At 40.8% G+C, this 17,744-nt stretch overlaps 1 protein-coding gene across 5 annotated transcripts in view; it reads left to right on the forward strand.

The window, feature by feature from the left end:
* Nucleotides 1-17,744, forward strand: part of cdh4 (cadherin 4, type 1, R-cadherin (retinal)) — a 288,822-nt gene that overhangs the window by 210,540 nt on the left and 60,538 nt on the right. For all 5 annotated transcript variants that reach the window (XM_024269844.2, XM_024269841.2, XM_024269842.2 and 2 more), the window contains 2 exons: nt 8,476-8,631; nt 13,877-14,021. In XM_024269844.2, the coding sequence (XP_024125612.1) occupies nt 8,476-8,631; nt 13,877-14,021 (301 nt within the window). The remainder of the gene's footprint in view (nt 1-8,475; nt 8,632-13,876; nt 14,022-17,744) is intronic.

Below are 17,744 nucleotides of genomic sequence, written 5' to 3' on the forward strand. Positions count from 1 at the left end.
AATAGATACAATCTAAGTCCCTGATTGGTCAAAGTTCAACTGGATTAACTTTCAAAGTGCGTTCAACTGGCATATGTTTTGAATGTGTAACACGATAATTATCATTAAAAATGTGTGGTGCAGCGCACGAACGCGAGAGTTTTGAACACAGAAGCCCGAAAGGCTTACTTAGACTTTTCAATGGAAGCGTTTCTAAACCCAGTGTGAACGTAGCTTCAGGTGCATCTGCTGCCCGTTTGTATTTGGACTCTCACTGTGCAGAATATGGTCTGATGTGGAAATGTAAATGTAGAGTAAAAACGGAAGAAAATATTAAGTGAATGAAAGGAAATGTGTCAAAGGAGAACAAAACATTTTGCCGAGCTGTGCAAAACTGAGTTCATTTCCTATTCAGCTTCCGATGGGTAACAGCGAAGCTTACCTCTGTGCTGTTTCTCACGAGTGTGAGGGATAAATGTGTGCGACAGCTCTGTCAGCAGCTCCCACCGGAGAGATATTAAACTTAAGCTCTCTGCAGCTTCTCTCTCACAGACCTCCTTCACTGTGTGTGACTATTTTTAAAATCATCATTTCCTCTTCATGACACCACTAAAATGACAGCTTTTGCCTCATTTATAACCACTCTTGCAATGAAGGTTGTTGTATTTTGCAGGAGAGAAACTTTAAAAACTTGAGGTTCCACATTTTTCCCTAATTGGACCAGTTTTTTTTTTTTTTTCTACCCCAACCTTCACCCATTTTGTCAACACATCTCACTTTTCACTTTCATCATCTGATTCCTTATTTCCTCCCGTGTCATTTTGCTGCATGTTTGTGTTGATGGCCTATCAAACTATTTGAATTCCTGGTAAAAGCAGGGCACATCAGCTTTGAAGAGTGACAAGCACGCAGCACCAGAGATCAAAGCGCGGCAAAACGGAAATTTAAGAAGGAGTTAAAAAGCCTGTAGTTTCGCCATTTCCCCCATGTTCAACAAAGAGAGAACAGACACCGGATAACGACAGAGAAACATTAGACACTATCAAGCAAGCATTTTCAAGGGTGTATGAGCCGTCTGCGGATGCAAAGATGCTTTTGACTACGCTGTTTAACACCGCAGTTCACCCACTCGCACTAAGGCATGTAAGCAATCATTCCAGCATCCCCACGAGTGCCAAGGCTCGTCGCCGGATCAGAATGTTTTAACCCAACAGTGACTCAGAAGTCAGTCTTTTCAAGATGGAAAAATCCATTGTCTATTCTAGCATAACAGTGTCATTTTCTATCTTTAAAGGCACTCAGTATGGTGCCGCACCTGCTGTGGAGGAATATGAAAAGCTAAAAGCGTATTTTTAAAACCATTAAATTGCTTGCCAGCTATTCCCCAAGACAATCAGCACTGTGAAAGGAAGAATTAAGGCAAGTAGGAATTAGACATATGAGTTTGCCATCAAAAATGCTGAAAATTCATCCTACTTGAAGGAAATTTCTTTGGTAAAAGTGTTAGAGATCAAATTGGATTTTGTTACCTTCAAAGCCTAGTTTAAAATTGTAAGAAATAATTGTTTCCTTTTCATATTAAACCCTTATTTCGATTCAGCCAATCAAAGTGTTAACACAATACCTCTTTGTGATCCTGAGGAGGGGTATTAGATCCGTTCTCCAGTTTTTGACATTCAGAATTCCGAGTCATAGTCTCATCACCACTAAATACCCACACGGGTATGTCTTACAGCTTATGCATGTCGGCTTGTGTACAGGCTGGTTCCTTCCGAGTCCAAAAACATTTCGGGCTTGTAATTCTATGAGCCGTGCAGTCAGCGAGTCGGTTTCTTATTAAAGACACCGAGATACTTGGCAGATGCCGTCTTAATTATGCTAGACAGCTTAGTCATAGCTTGTCTGTGCCCTGAGTGGTTGGCATCATTTCCCCCCAGAATGTGTTTCAGCATGGAAATGCCATTACTTTGGCTTTACTGCATTTATCCACTCTGTCTAACTACCTCTCAAATCGAAATACTTATCCTTCATAACAAACTGTGATGAATTCCGAGTCGTAGGTGTTGTTTTAATGCCTGATTTGCTGCTCTGGCAGTGACATTTACTCCCACTAATCAATATAAATAGATGACATTCTGCTGTTTTTCAATCATTCTACCTTGCTCAAGACGTTAAGCATCAAAGTATCCAATATACTAAGCATACTCTAACTTTACTGGCCTAAGATGAAGAGAAGTAACTGAGTCACCTGCCAAAGGATGAGGCAGCCATTAAGTCTAACTTTAGGATAAAGGAAAGTTTAGTGACAAAGTGCAGTTAGGGGAGGAAAAACACAGCTCAACATGATCCAAAGTACATTCATAGCATGCTCCATTTACCTACACGCTGCAGTGTATAAAGGAAAAGACCCCTCATGATTTTATGGAAAACTATTTTACTAACAGCGTGTTGTCTATAGGTAAAGGCACAGGGAAACAGCCACCAGTATATTTATGACAAATGCGTTCGGCGCCCATCTGATAAATGATACCATTTTACAGCTTCTGCAAACTCTTATATGAATAATCTCAATATTTGTGAGCAGATGGAGCCGGGCGCCTCCTTCACTTTGTGACACTGAGACACTTTGTGAGGAATGATCAGAGCTTTGACAGGCTCCATTTATGCCACATATGCACTTTTTCGGAGTGCCAACAGGAGAGCTGGAAACTTTTAATAATAAAACCAAAAATCAGTGTACATCATATTGCATCCATCCATTTTTCCTTCCATTTCTCAATCTAGGGCTCCATCTATCCATCCTTACAGCCATCTATCCAGACATCCATACATAAATGCATACAGTATTTTTCTGACTGTAAGGTGCTCCAGAGTATAAGTTGCAGCTGCCAAAAAAAGGTATAATATAGAGGAAAATATGTGTTAACATGGAGACAAGTAATTGGAATAAACAACTGATCAGAATAAAAATGTGTCATGTAAAAAAAAATCGCAATATTTTGACCCGATCAGACTCATTTGCATTTCCGATCGAGATAGGAGGGCTATGTCGATTGTTGATCTGATAGCGGTGCATGTAAACAATTTATTCAGATTTTACGCCATGCATAGACAGTATGTGCTCCAGAAAAGACTTCGGAGTAGAACAGGAGCGGCTGGATCGACTGTGTCTCCAAGCAGAGCAACCAAGCTTTGTGGCTTCAGGTCTGCGAGCAGGGGGAGGTGGGGCTTTGTTACGGTGTGGAGGGTTCTGGCTACAGTGCGTGAGCGAGCTGCCGGACTTTGGAAAACTGTGTATCTGAGTGGTGATTTAGCAAGTAAAAACTGTACAAACAATCATGTGAATTTGTGTTACCTATCAAATTCACACTAATGTACTATTCCCACATATTTACATGCAGCCAAGATGCACAGTGTGCATGCATGCATTCATTATTGTTCAAAAAATGACTGTGGTCATACCAGCACATAAAAAAAGCAAATTTCTGGAAATCTGGCAGAAACTTTTTTAACACCTTGAATAAAATTATTTAAGTGCCACTTTTATGCAAATTTGACTTTTGAATTCTGATCCCTAAGATGGAGATCTTCAGAGGCTCCAACGTTCAGCCTTTTCCTCTTAATACAACCATGAGGGGGTGTCCTAAAAGCCTGTCTAACCTGTGAGGGTGTTTGATGTGCTTTAAAGGTAAAGTGAGATCACTGAGCCCATCAAGAGCTACAAAGTAAAGACTGAAGGAAGAATGTGTGCAGCCAAAGGACCACTAAAGGGCCAAAACCAGCATGTGCTTGTGAGACATCAAAGAGGCTTTTGTAGAGTGCAAACCTTAGATTCCTATTATTGTGTGGCATTAGCTCTCGGCAAACTGTAAGTCTTAATAACGCGCCGTGTGCCTGGAGCACGATGTCCCCGTTCTGGCTGTCTTGTAGAAGCATAGTTTTTTCTTCGATGCAAAATAAAGATATTTTTTCCGCTGTAAACTGACAGCAGACTGACTGTTTGAGTCGCCGACCATCATCACATGAACACCAAATTAGTCCTTCTTTATGTAGGCATCAAACTACTCATGCTGATAGGGCGATCATACGGGGCCGGATCAATTAAAAGAGATGTGGGCAGAAGGAAATTTCACGGCACGCTAATTAGGCAGTCGGCTGCTGAGCTCAATAAATGGAAATGTATTCCCTTCCCTTTTCCTTTTTTATATTTGTGTGCCCCCTGTCACCTCAAGGAGTTTTTGCCGAACACTAATTCTTCATCTAATTATTCCCAAATCCCCAACGTTTTTACTCCCCATGTCCCTCTGTCTTCATCCCTCTCCATCTCTCTTCTCGTGCTGAAAGCTTCTCCCCCAGGATCCCATCAGTTGTCAGTAATCAAGGAAATCACTCTCAAAGAGTTACAAATAGGTCATTCATCTAATGCCTGGTCTGATCTGACGGAGACAGACAGCCACTTAGGTCCCTTGCATCTGCCTCCCCTGGCTATTTTTAGTGTTATTAGTAGCTATTCTCTCTACAGGCAGCTTCCAAAGAAGAAAGGAAATTCAGGATTACGGTGGACAGAAAGAAAAAAAAAAAAAGCAAGAGCAAGACAGAAATGCTGTCTTTCTTCATAAGCATTCTATTGAAACGGCTCAATTGAACGGCTGTCACTCATGGGATTCCCTGGACTCCAAAAAGCTGTGCTTGTTCGTGTATTCAATTTATTGATATAAAGACTCTTCATTAAGAGACACCATCTATTATGACATGTGGTCTCGGGTGGCCTCGGTGCAGAATTTTAAACAGGCTTCGGAGGCAGAGGCTGCATGACGAGCGGGAGCGCTGTTGTCTTCTCTTGGGGCCGCCATGCCAGCTCGCCGGCTTTAACACTTTGAGGAGATACCGAGTAGACGGCGTGCGTTCTCACATGCATGAAGGAGAGCTGTGACAGGTCAAGTGTGTTTCCAGCATGAAACACCTGAGACCTCGCCGGTGACACTTATACACAAAATCTTGAACTTACCGTGAACTTTTCAATCGTTAAGACGATTAACGTCATTCCAGCCGGTTTTGAATGAAAAAAGCAGTGCGAGCTGTCGCGGTAATGGTTGAAAACAGTTAATCAAAGAACATAAACACTGGCACTCCAGTGTTACAGCACGTGCCAAAGTCAAGGCCCTGGGGCCGGATCCGGCCCACCGGGTAATTATATCTGGCCCTCCTGATCATTTTATACTATTATTATTATTATTGGGCCAATGTTATCTTGCTAACATATTGAAGCAACACTACCATTATGGAGGCTGAGAGATCAGTTAGAACAACTAAGGGCAAAACAAAGTAGAACTGCCAGACTACAAAAAACACATTGACAAACCCACACCTTAACCCCCATCCACCCAGACAGGCAAAAGGAATAATATCCCACAATTCTTTGCGCTGCCAGATCTGACAGTAAGCCTGATGTGTCTGCGACCATCACTACAAAATTAACTGCAAATCCCATCATACAGTGCATCAGCTGCCTTGCTGAACGCCAGTATTGCCAGAATATATAATATAATTTTTGATTTTCTTTTTATATTTAAAATGATATAAAAGTAAAGAAATTTAACGTTTTTTTTTTCTTTTAACATTTACTTTATTTCTAACTTGTATCATTTTGATGGAATATATTTTGCAGAGTAAAATATTGAAAGTTATTTAAAGTTTAAGTTGATTTATTCTGGAATAATATTCCTGCCTGTTTTTTGTCATATTTGTGTTTAAAAAGTTAAGTTTTTAAAGTTTAAAAGTTTTTAAAAAGTAGTTTTAGTGCATTCAATAAATGTTTATCCTGTCTGGCCCGCGACCTACTGTGTGTTTTGGAGTTTGGCCCCCTGTGGGATTGAGTTTGACACCTCTGGTCTACTCGGTAACCGTCTTGGAAGTTCCCTGCACCAACTAAAGTAGCAGTAAAAAATGTTGTACCTGACGCCAAAACAGACGTTCAAAATTGGTCAGTGAAATATAAAATTTGAAAAAGTGAATTATCCTGACAAGGATTGCAAAGTGCAGAAATTAAATTTTTCTTCAGTTTGATGTTTTGCCCCGCCCCCATAACTCCTGGCCAATGACCGAAAAGATCTTCAGTCATGTGGTTTCGTTTATAAGCTTTAGTTTGAAACAGAAATCTCTGATAGACGCAGTCTGAATAGAGACAAAACTCAATGTTCAAGTCTCGGTTCGGATCGAGATCAACCGGTCTAGTCTAAATAGCCCACACAATTTGACAAAATTTGTCAAAGAGTTTGTCTCCACAGATCACAAATATTTTATTTTTTTTACACCATTTTGTCTGTTAACATTCAAGTAAACAACATTGAAAACATTGAAAAGAAAGCTCTCTTTATGCCATCCTCCTCCTTTGACTGTAGAAAAAGGGTCATGTGGATAACTAACATGATAAGTTTTGAAAATCATCCTGGCGTAATTACATGTGCTCAGTAAAGCAGCTGAAGTGCAGCGATCAGCTCCATACATTACCTGCAGGCTCCACAAATAGGTTTGTGGAGAAGTGAGCTCAGGAAATAAAAATTGCTGCCGTGAAGGCGGCAGCGGCGGCAGAGCTGCACTGTGGGTGAGGGACCGTCACGTTGGAAATTAAGTGAGAGGGTATCATGTTCAAACAGAGAAATGTTGTATGCAGCAGCCGCCGCTGAACGGATGAAGTAATTTCATTTTCATGCATGATGTGCAGCCCCATAGACCAGGAAAATTGCAAAGAGGGCTATAAAAGGATAGAAGGAAATAAGAACGAGGACTCAGGTTTACTCCTTTTATTTGACTTTGATTACTTTCTTTGACTGGTAGCTATGGTAATTATTTATTATAAATATATTAAGAAAAAACATGACTGAAGTGCTAAGAAAATTGCTGGTCAGCTGCCAATCAATTTTGACAAGCATCAGCTAGTATACAGCACACAGAAAGGACTGCAGCTTCCTTACAAAAACTCAAGGTATTTTTGCCAATAAAGGTGGGCAATTGTCTGGGGACCCTGACACTTTGATGGCTCCAAGCGGAAGACTTAAAAAAATGTCTAAAATCATTTTCCAGACCATTATTATTTAACTCTGTCAAAAAAAAACAAAAAAAAAACACAGACATGGCACAAGACTGCTCATGTGAAAGTGTTTAATCCTCCCCGTCCCTCTGCAGCATTGGAATGTTCAATCGACAGCAAGTTACCAACAGAGAGAAAATTTTGATGACATTTTAAAAGAGAAAACAGTATTTCTGGGTTGTTGTTTTTTTATTTTTTTTGTTTGTCTTCTTTAGTAAAACCTGAAAAAATAAATAAAAGACAAAAAAAACCCTCATTTGTTTCTGTTAGAAAACAAGTGTGTAACAAATTAGTCTATTCGACAAATTAAATGTTTTTTTCTAAATAAGAATATTTCAAGTTTAGCAAAACATTTGGATTATTGACATTGATGCTATCTAAAAGTGGAACAGTGAAGAAGTAATTTGGCTAATGTGGTATCCTACATGTAAGGATTTTTTCATATGAAACCGCTTGCAGAGGGCCCCATGTTGATGTTCGCCCGAACCCCTCAATCTGCTAAATCCGCCCCTGCTCTTTCTAGATTTAACTGTAAATCTAGAAAGCCTAAATTAAGTTTGTCACATGACACTGACCTCAAGTTTACATTCTTTGAATACATCTTCCAAGTCAAATTTATTATTCCGCTGAGAGTCAAATTAAGCCTGAAATGAGAATTACCAAAAATATTCGGGGACATTTTTTTACATTAAAAAAAGAAAGAAACGTTTTGAAAATGCATACATTTTAATAGTATTTGTTTGTTTATTTAGTAAAATATTATCTTTATGCAATATATATTTATAAATATATTATTTTTTGCTTTTTGTGGCATGGACTGTTCCTATTCTGAGAAAAAAAAACAGAATTTTTAACAGAATTAAAAACCTGTTGACAAAAAACAACCATCTGAGTTCTCGCAGCAGTTTGATATTTCAATAAATTTGCTCCATTATTAAAAGGTCCTTGGAACTCACCACAAAAACAAGTGCAGGAATTCCAAACCTCTGCGTGTCTGTTAGTAAGAATCTTTCTATTTTTCTATGCGGCAGACAAGCAGCAGGTGACACTGAAACCTGTTCAGGGTAAAATGTGTTTTTCTTTAAATTCTTTGAGTATAAATCTGTCAGTGTGAAACAGGTGCATTAAGAGGGGATCTATCACTGAAAGAAAGCATGAAGTGGTTTAATGTCATCAGGGAAGGACACAAGTGGACATAAATGTCTTCTAACACAAAGGTGGCTCCATGGTTTGTACAACAATAAATCTGTTTGGACTTCCTTCTTTCCTTTAGTCTCCAGACTGTCAGCAGCAGATGAAGTTTTGTCGTAAAGTCAAATTTGACTTCACAGTTGACGATTTTGCTCACAAACTTTTTCAGCCTTCAAAGATTTTCCTCTCTGTTGAACTTCTCTGTTTCTCCTCAGATCCGCTCGGATCAGGATAAGGACGTTGGGATCCGCTACAGCATCACTGGAGCAGGCGCCGATCAGCCGCCCAGTGGCATCTACAACATAGACCCCATCAGCGGCAACATGTTCGTCACCCAGCCCCTGGATAGAGAGGAGCGAGCCTCTTACCACGTAAGGACAAAGACGCTGCCCCTCCATCTTCAGTCAAATCCCCTCATTATTTCACTCTCGTCTTCCATCTTCCTCTTATTTGAACGATGATGTTTCTGGCTACATCGTATTCACGGCTGTCTAGCTTCTCACCAGAATGGAATGGCGAGTGCTTGAACAAGCTGACTGTCATTTAGGCTTACAGACACTCAGAGCAGCAGAGAAAAGAAAAGAGGCTGTCGTCTTTGTTCTGATCCTCAGAGCTAATGAGCAGATGCGGCTCTAAACCCGGTGTGTGCACACCTTTGTGATTCTGCAGAACCGTGGCTGCGCATGGCGAGGAGATTCGTTTAGCGAGCCAAGGTAGTTTCCTCTCCCATCTCCTTTTCCGTCCCCCCCACTTTTCTTTGGTGCATTGCAGGCCCGCTCATTACCTGAAGCACCCTTTGCTGCTGTGCTGATCAATGGGGCAGCCCCAGTTATACAGTTAGCAGCCTGCGGGCGCCCTGTAGGACTCTGCACACAAAAGACGCGAGGGTGGGGGGGCTGGGTTCATGACCGTCTCTCTCTGGAACTGTGGGTTAAACAGCTCCGTGGATGTGTGATTTGAATATGGAGTCCACTCGAGAGTTGCCTTAATGCCAGCCCATTGCTTCTTATGTGCACATTAGAGGCTGCAATTTACATCAGCCCAGACTCACACCTGAATTGGAAGTGGGCGCCGGTGTTGAGTTCACGGCACCCGCACGCCTGTCAGCGTGATCGATGGCGGTGCTGCTGATGGAGCTAATTCAACGGCACACTCCTGTCTTTGTTGGCTGGATGGGATGATTGCACACACTCAGCGGTGTGCGCACACGGCTGGCAGTGAAGCGTGCACGTAGGCTGCCCGTGCACGCCAAAAAAACAAACGCAGAGGCTGTACATGATTGCTTTCATGATCGGTTGCGCGCACGTTGCGTTTATTTGCTTGCAGAGCTCGGGCGCTCTCTGTGAGTCTGCTGTCTCTCCATCCTGTTCTTACACTCAACCAGCAAATTGGGATCAATAAAGCAGCTAGGTTATCGGTCCCTGAGAAGGACCAAACAGCCCTTATTCAATACAGCCTGGAGAGGAAACAGCGTGTTAGATTGTGACACTTCAACTTAAACACACTTCCTTTTAAGACTACCTGGATCTGTGGAGCCTCTGATGAGATGTGAGGAAAAAAGGGGACGCAGACAACTTTAAACTGAAATTTAGTCTGCAGCTTCACATCTTTTAGCGTTACGTTTGGAGAATCTGTGCTTTAAGGCAAAACTTTGCTTGTTAGTTTTGGGTTAAAGAGAAAAGAGAGAAGAGGTTTCTGGTTTTGACAGAGCAGCCCCCAGGGAAGGTGATCTGTGAGGTGAGGGAGGGGGTGTTAGCCAGGGCTTCTGTTTCATCAAAGAGCACAGGCAGTTAATGCACAGCCGAGGAGTTCTGTTTTGTTTTTGCTTTTTTCATATATTTAAATGAAAGGGTTAAAGGTTTATTTTTGGTTGCAGCACACATGAGATGGTTTGACGCCAAATATTAGAGAATAAAATTAACAGTGCATAAACATATCAGTTTTGGAAAGTTTTAGGTGCTTTGAGTGGGATGGCTGTGGTGTAGGAGTAAAGCTATCGACCTCTGAGAGGATCGCGGGTTTAATACCTGCCGATATCTTCTTGGCCTTTAACCCACTCTATCTTTTCATTTATTGTAATAGTGTTCTCAGTGATCCTTTAATTTTGGTTTAGTTGTTTTTAAACAAAATTAAAAAAAAAAAAAAATTGCCCCTAAGGGATATAGTTTTTGCTGAGTGGGATTAGTTAATTAGAAATTCAATCCTGAGTTGTGGGTGGGGCTATTGGTGCTGGGTAAGCCCCCTCTCACTCCCCATCATCCATATGTTTACACCATTGACTGTATAAGAGAAATGGACTGACCAGGTGTGACGTCGCTAATAGAAAAGGCCTATCCCACAGCGAAATGAAGCCAATTCAGACGCCATGTTGGAACCAGACGACAGTGATTGGTCCAAGTCAGTCTGTGTTGTTTCTACGGCAACTACTTGCCAGTCATGAGTAAACGTGTCCACATCCCCTCCAATGAAAGGAATCAAACGTTTGAGGTGGGGTACCACATGCTTTTACTGATTGGTCAGTTTATAACCTGAATAACTTACAATAAAAAAACTAATCATAAAAAAATCTAGGGTTAGAGAAAAAATGTTAAGAAAAAGGTATCGGAGCAAGAATGGATATTCTGACAAATAAGTAATATCTATTTATTTTTCAGTGGAAGTATAGGGGATTTTGGCATCTTCGAACTAGCAGGTACTTCCTATTTGGAACACAGTCCAGTTCTCTGTATACAGTCAATGGTTTACACACTTGCTGCTAGCTTACAGCCCCTCACACCCCCAACCTGACATCACTGTTGCAACGCTAGTGGCGAGCAATATTGGAGCTGTGCAGCTGTTTTGAGCCAGGTACCAGCTCGGATGAGAAAAACGTACATGAATCTAGTCATCTGCAAGTAGATCCATCAGAATGGAATGGAGCAGAGAACTTGTGGCCTGCTAATTGGAGCTTACATTAACCTCTTTCAAACTGCATTTTTTTTTGTCTGCTTCTGATCTGAAATGATTTGAGTAAAAAAATAAATAAATGCAATTTTAAGCTTCAGAAAATTTCATGGAGGCATTAAAAATACCCAAAACAATCTTTTCATTGGAGTCTGTTTTAAAGCAAAGAACAAAAACACTATGTAAATATACACCATTTACCATTTACGCCATTTAAATGCTCATGTTTTACTGCCTTGACCTGCATGCATGTCAAATTATCCTGCTGGTTTGATAAAAACTCCAAATTTAATTTCAGTAATTATGAAACTAAAAAGTTCATTTAAACAAATTTTAAGTATGTTTTTCATAAAGACAAAATGTTAAAAAAGATATCCTCAGATATTTTATTTTATTCTTTTCAACTCCCAAATTATCACCATACAAACTTAATAAAGCATAAACATGATAGAGTGAAGTGGAAGAAATGGCGTATATAATAAGTGCCATTTGGTAAAAACAGTTTTTTGAACATGAGAAAATCTCTAATGATAATGGAGATAATAGGAGTCAGATTTTTCTGGAGGCTGCAGCTCCTATAGAGACTGTATATACAGGATAAAAAACAATACTAAATGAGATCTGACTTCACTCCCATCTGATTTTAATATGTGCTGATAAGAAGCAAAACAAAGGAAGACAAATTATGAGAAGAGCTTTTGCGTAACTCCTTCCTATGTAGAATCCTAAATTTAAGCTATTCAAGTTTATTATAGTCAGCAAACATTTTTTTAGGATTATCCAACAGCTTTTGGGGGAATTTAATCAGTAGTATAGTTTTTAACAGCACCAATTACTATGTTTTTTCCACGTATGATGAACACAGTCAAATTTAACTTTGTTTATTGTGTCATCATTGTGCCAAATTTCTTATCTAATGATAAATTACTTTCTACTCTATGTTTGTTGGCTTATTTTTTAACAACCTGTTCATTTTTTAAACCTGCTTAATCCCTAGGGGTCACAGGGTTGCTGGAGCCTATCCCCAGCCACTGTTGGTCAAATTATCTACCCTGTATGGGTCATTCTCATTCTCAGATTACATCCCTGTTTCTGCTGTTCTTCACACAGATTCATCTAAACAGATTTCCAGGAAAAGAGACACAAAGGCAAGGCCAGAAGTTTGAAGTAAAAGCTGGGTAAACATATAGAAATAAAAGAATTGCAAGAACATACACAACAGAATCTCCTGGCAGCAAGGACACAATGTGCAAAAACATACTGCTTTACACAAAACAATAACGCATCATTATCACACAGTCACACACACCCATGCAGGGAGGCAGCCTCACAGATCACAGTCACACATCCTCAGCATGCACTGTTCACAGCTGAGAAAACAGATTGGGCTTGTTTGTTTGTTGGGTCTCCTCTCCCTGTTTGTTTGCGGTGCTTCAGCCAATGGAAAACTAGCATCTTGAGGATCATTAGGGGGCTAAAGAGGGCTCGTTTGATCAGCTGTGTGTACCTTCCCAGCGTGCATCTTTGCACTTGTCAGTGTCCATGTTAATATGCACAAACACGTGTCTGAGCTGGTGTTTGGGCGCACGCGGGAGCGCTCAGACGGCCTCATGTCTGGGAGTGGTCTGAAGCATCTTTGACGGAGCGGGCAGCAAAGCAGGGATGATTAGCTGTTCCTCCATTCGCTCTTTCATGTCAGCACACCGTACATCATGGCTTCCTGTAAAGAGGCTGACAGGCAGAGAATCCTCAGCTGTGTGCAGACATAATGTTTGGCTGCCGGCGTGTCTGTTGTGGCCAGAATGTGAGCAGCTCCTTCACTGAACAAGCCAAGTAGTGATTGAATAACATTTCTGGCGAGTATCTGAATTCTCAGGCAAATGAGTGAGAGTAATAGAAGTCGTGGTGAACGGAGATGGTTTGGTTCCAGGGCTATTACAAAGCTTTGCACAGTGTTAGATATCATTAGCGGGGATTGACAGAGAGTTGAGGATGTGCAGCAGCAGTAGTGCAGATTAAGACGCCCCACTGTAGATGATGATTGCCTTCCTCAGTCGTCCTGTTCAATCTCCCACACCCCCACACTGCCTCCTCATAGTTTCATCTCCCATTTATTTGCTCGTCTTTTTCCCATCTCATGCTCTTTTTTGCCTGCTTTACTTTCTTTTCAGACTCTTTCTTCGCAGCGCATTGTCAAGAAACAGCCTGAGACATCCGTTTAAAGGCTGACTTTGTCAAAACAAACCCAGGCAAATATTCCACCAGAACAAAAAAACAGCTGTAGCTTGAGCAGCAACATTTCTCTGATGTTTTAAGGCCTCTGGCTGTGCTAACAGCCAAATAGCTGTTATTTGTGTCTGCGACTCTTTTCTATCTCACCCCTATCTGTGCTGACGCCAGCCATGCCAAAACCCTAACAGCAAGCTTGCTGAATGTTGGCAGACAGGTAGTGTTATGTTTGCCAGGTAGATGAAGTTGCCAATGGACAAAAGCAAGGTTGCAGTGACATGGAGTTGTTCCGCCTCAAAGATCCTGTTGAGACCCGTATCAACCAAGCCATCAAACCATGACTCTAAAAGGCATTGAGCATCGCTTGGATCATTTGCTGAAATGAACTGTGTGTGAGCAGAATGCTAAATATGCTCTCGCTCATCTGTCTGTGTGAACCCACAGCTGCGCGCTCATGCAGTGGACATGAACGGAAACCAAGTGGAGAACCCAATAGACTTGTACATCTACGTGATCGACATGAATGACAACAGACCGGAGTTTCAGAACCAGGTCTACAATGGCTCCGTGGCTGAGGGGTCCAAACCAGGTAAGACTTTAGAGTTGTCTACACATCAGGAAACCGTTTAAGCCTCGTTTCCACTGAGCGGTACGGTCCGGTATTTTGAGTGTTTCCATTGTAAAATGGACCCATTGAACAGTACCAAACCATACCTCTTAAAGGGCCCCCATCCGTTATAGGTCCAGAAGAATAGAACGGGACGGTTGGGGCGGAGCCGCTGTAGCCACCTGCTGATTGGCTGAAAGTGATGACGACATTAGAAAATACCAATATAGCGCTAAGCTAGCTATTCTGTTTTCCACTTTATGGAGGTATTCTTCTTAGGAAACAGCATTGGATTTTTGTTATACACAATGTACAAAAAGTAAAGAAAGGAAAAGATGAGCTGCTGGATGACCTTTATCGCTGTTGCTTTTCTTGTTGTTACACTACAATGACGCAATCATATGCTAGCGGTCTACAACACTCATGCGCCGTGTAAACAAACCGCTCAGTGGGAGCGAGGCTTAACTGTGTGGAAACGTTCGCGCGGATTAGCTGGTCTGTATTGTACTACTCCGGACCGCTCAGTGGAAACAAGGCTTTAGTAAACACTGATGTGGAAATTATGAAAGATAGTTAAAAATGGTAAATGGTGTATTCTTGTTTAGCGCTTTTCTACCTTTCTTGAAGGCCCAAAGTACTTTACAGTCACAGACCCATTCATACACTGGTGGTAGCTCCGCCGCCGAACACTTCGATACGTGGAAGGGGGGAATCGGATCTGCAATCTTCAAATCAGGAGTCAACTGCACTACCACCTCACCACAGCAGAAAAAAAGAAACAAGTTTTTGAAAGACAGATGTACTGTATGTGCTGATGTTCTGCAATCAGAACCAATACCACAAAGCTTGGTTTTTATAGTTCTGTGTTAAGCGTTAATGGAGTCTCTTTTCACAGATTCTCCTAGGAGGTTCACATTTTTTTGTTTGTTTTGTTCTGTAATACCACCACCAAACACCAAATTGGTTTCTTTTGCTATTGCCGGAGCTGATGAAGCAAAGTTTAAGGTTAATACCTTTTTTACTATTATGTCTTTACTCAGTGATGTCAAGCAGATCTTGAGCTTTAATAGTTATAGCACACTCTTGAATGACAACAATTCAGGCATTTTGGAAAACGTTTAATATTTCTTCATTTGCAATTTTTGCTCAGATCTCATGACTTTAGCCATCACACATGCTTTTTTCCTTCACTTTATCTGAACTCCCTCGAGCGCCCACACACAAAAATATCTAATTTTAGGACCCCTTGGCAATTTCCCTCAATATCCCACACTTTAATTTTTTCACCCTAAAAACTGCTAATCTTGCCTTTTTTAGCATCATATTTTCTCTGTACCTCACTTTTGTAACTACTGTTTTAACCCCAGCTTCACATTAAAGTTTAAGCATGAAGCATTTTTATTGTAAAAAAACATAAAATGAAAAAGCAAAAATTCAACGAGCATTTTTTTTGTCTCCCAAAACAAACTGCATCCACTGCTTCAACCCAAATTCAATCAAAATGCAGCATGTATTTACATGTATATTATATGTAATGTCACCTTGACTAGTAGATGATTTCACAATGGAAGCATGTTTTCCTTGCCTTCTGGGGTTCAGGGTTGCTCCTGCCTGACTAAGAAGTCACCAAGAAACACGTTTTAGAAACAAATAAAGTTTATGAAATTAATATTTATGGATAAATATGTTAATATTGGGTTGCATGGTTGTATAATGGCTAGCAGTCTGGCCTCACAGCGAGAACTTTCTGGTTCAAATTCCAGCTGGGACCCTACTGTGTGGAGTTTGCATGATTGTGTAGCCTGTGACAGACTAGCGACCTGTCTAGGGTGTACCCCCCCTTTTCCCAACAGTAGCTGGGGTAGGCTCCAGCAACCCTGTGGCCCAAAATGGACATAGTGAGTTAAGAAGAAGGATGGATGGATTAATAAGTGAATATTTTTGCTGAATTCTGTGCAGAGTACTCTGGTAGTTGTCTTTCTGTCTAGAGGTGAAGGGAAAGAACACTTAGCAGAGTAATTGTCAACATTTTGAAAAAGCAGGCATCACTTCCCTTTAATCCATGAGTGATTTCGTGCCTGTTTTCCATCAAGCTACCTTTAGCACAGTACAGTCTCTTCAGGAGAGCATGCAGTGTACCTTCAAACGCTCTGAACAGAAGGTGCTGTCTCTCATTGTCATTGAGGGACGAAATGTTCTCACTTTGTGTTCCCTCCGTATTGAGTCATCTTCAGGGTAATAAAATACCTTTAAATGCAAGCCTGTAATCATTCGACATAACAATTCAGGGCCACAATTCAACTAAATGCACGAAACAACATCACTTATTCTAGCACTTGTAAGGTCTCAAGCTGTTCTCTGCTGCAGATTACTAATGCAGTAATCCATGTGAAGCCGACTTTACACTAAGGCTTGATTCATGAGTTGCCAAAGGGTTTTAATGGATTACTTACATTTAATTAATACCACAGAATACAAGAATAAAATGTTCAAAGCTGTTTTTATTCATATCTTATTACCAAAAATCCTACTTATATTTTCCTATTAGCTTAACCAATCAAATGCTGCTCTATCAACTCTCAGAAAACCTTGTGGGAAGATTTTAAGTTGCTCATGAGATATTTGTGCTGCAGCGTGTTGGCTGGATGCTTCATTATCGGAATCTGCAGAGCATAAAGACGTGCAGGCCTCCCCTCAGAGTCGGCGAGCAGAGCTGTGGTCAGTGCAAGGCCAGAAACGAGAGCAGAATGCTCAAGTAGTTCTCATGTCTCGATAGGAAGACCTCGACTTGTAACAATCAGACCCCGAGGACCTGTGTTTGTCTTCACAGCAATCTGATTTTGTTCTGCTTCAAAGTTTAATCCAATAGGGATTTGTAAACAATATAGGAAAGCGTGTTGCATGTGGATTGTGTATGTGGGCAGGATTGGGTTTTGCGTGACTGTGTGTTTGTGTGTGCATGTTGGTTTCTCCTCAGTGGAGCGTGGGTCTATATGCAGAGCTCCTAATTAGCAAGGGCAACCAGACATTCCAGAAGCTACTTTGTTTTTCAATCAGAGACTCTCGCCGTGGTTTAAAATAAGAGCCGACAACAACAAAAGTGTTTGAATTCAGCTTTGTTTCTGCGCCCAACGAAATCTGTAATTTTAATTAAAAAGAATCCAATTATATTATGTACAGAATAATTGCCCTGCCCTTCACCGAGCAATCACAGCGAAGCAGCGCTGGCTCGTGGAGCATGCGTTAAGCACTGTCAGCGCGGTGCTAAAAAAAGAAAACATTATGCTATACAATGTGGAGTTTGACCCGTTTTGTCTATTTTTTTAACTCCGTTGCTGCTCTCTGAACTACTGCATTTTAATTAGCAAAATTAACTTTAACTAATTGCCTATTTAGCTGAAGAAAACAAAAATTATTCTTCATTAGTCATGTCTCAAGGAGACATACTTTTATACTGTTTTTAAGCCATTTTAGTCTTCCTTTCCTCTGCTGGGTGAGTCTTTTACTCCCTGTTAATGGATCCTGTTAGACTTTAGTTTGTTCTGTTTCACTTCTTATTTTGAATTTGGCCCTGAAGTTAGAAAATATGGGCAAATGCAAGAAACACATTAAATAAAAGTGCATTTTCAAAGTCTTTTCTTTACAAAGCAAACCAGAAACGTTAAAAATAAAAAATAAAAAACTGTTGAAAATAGAAAAAAACTG

The sequence above is a fragment of the Oryzias melastigma genome, linkage group LG5 (genome assembly GCF_002922805.2).
Source record: "Oryzias melastigma strain HK-1 linkage group LG5, ASM292280v2, whole genome shotgun sequence".
NCBI classification, from domain to species: Eukaryota; Metazoa; Chordata; class Actinopteri; order Beloniformes; family Adrianichthyidae; genus Oryzias; species Oryzias melastigma.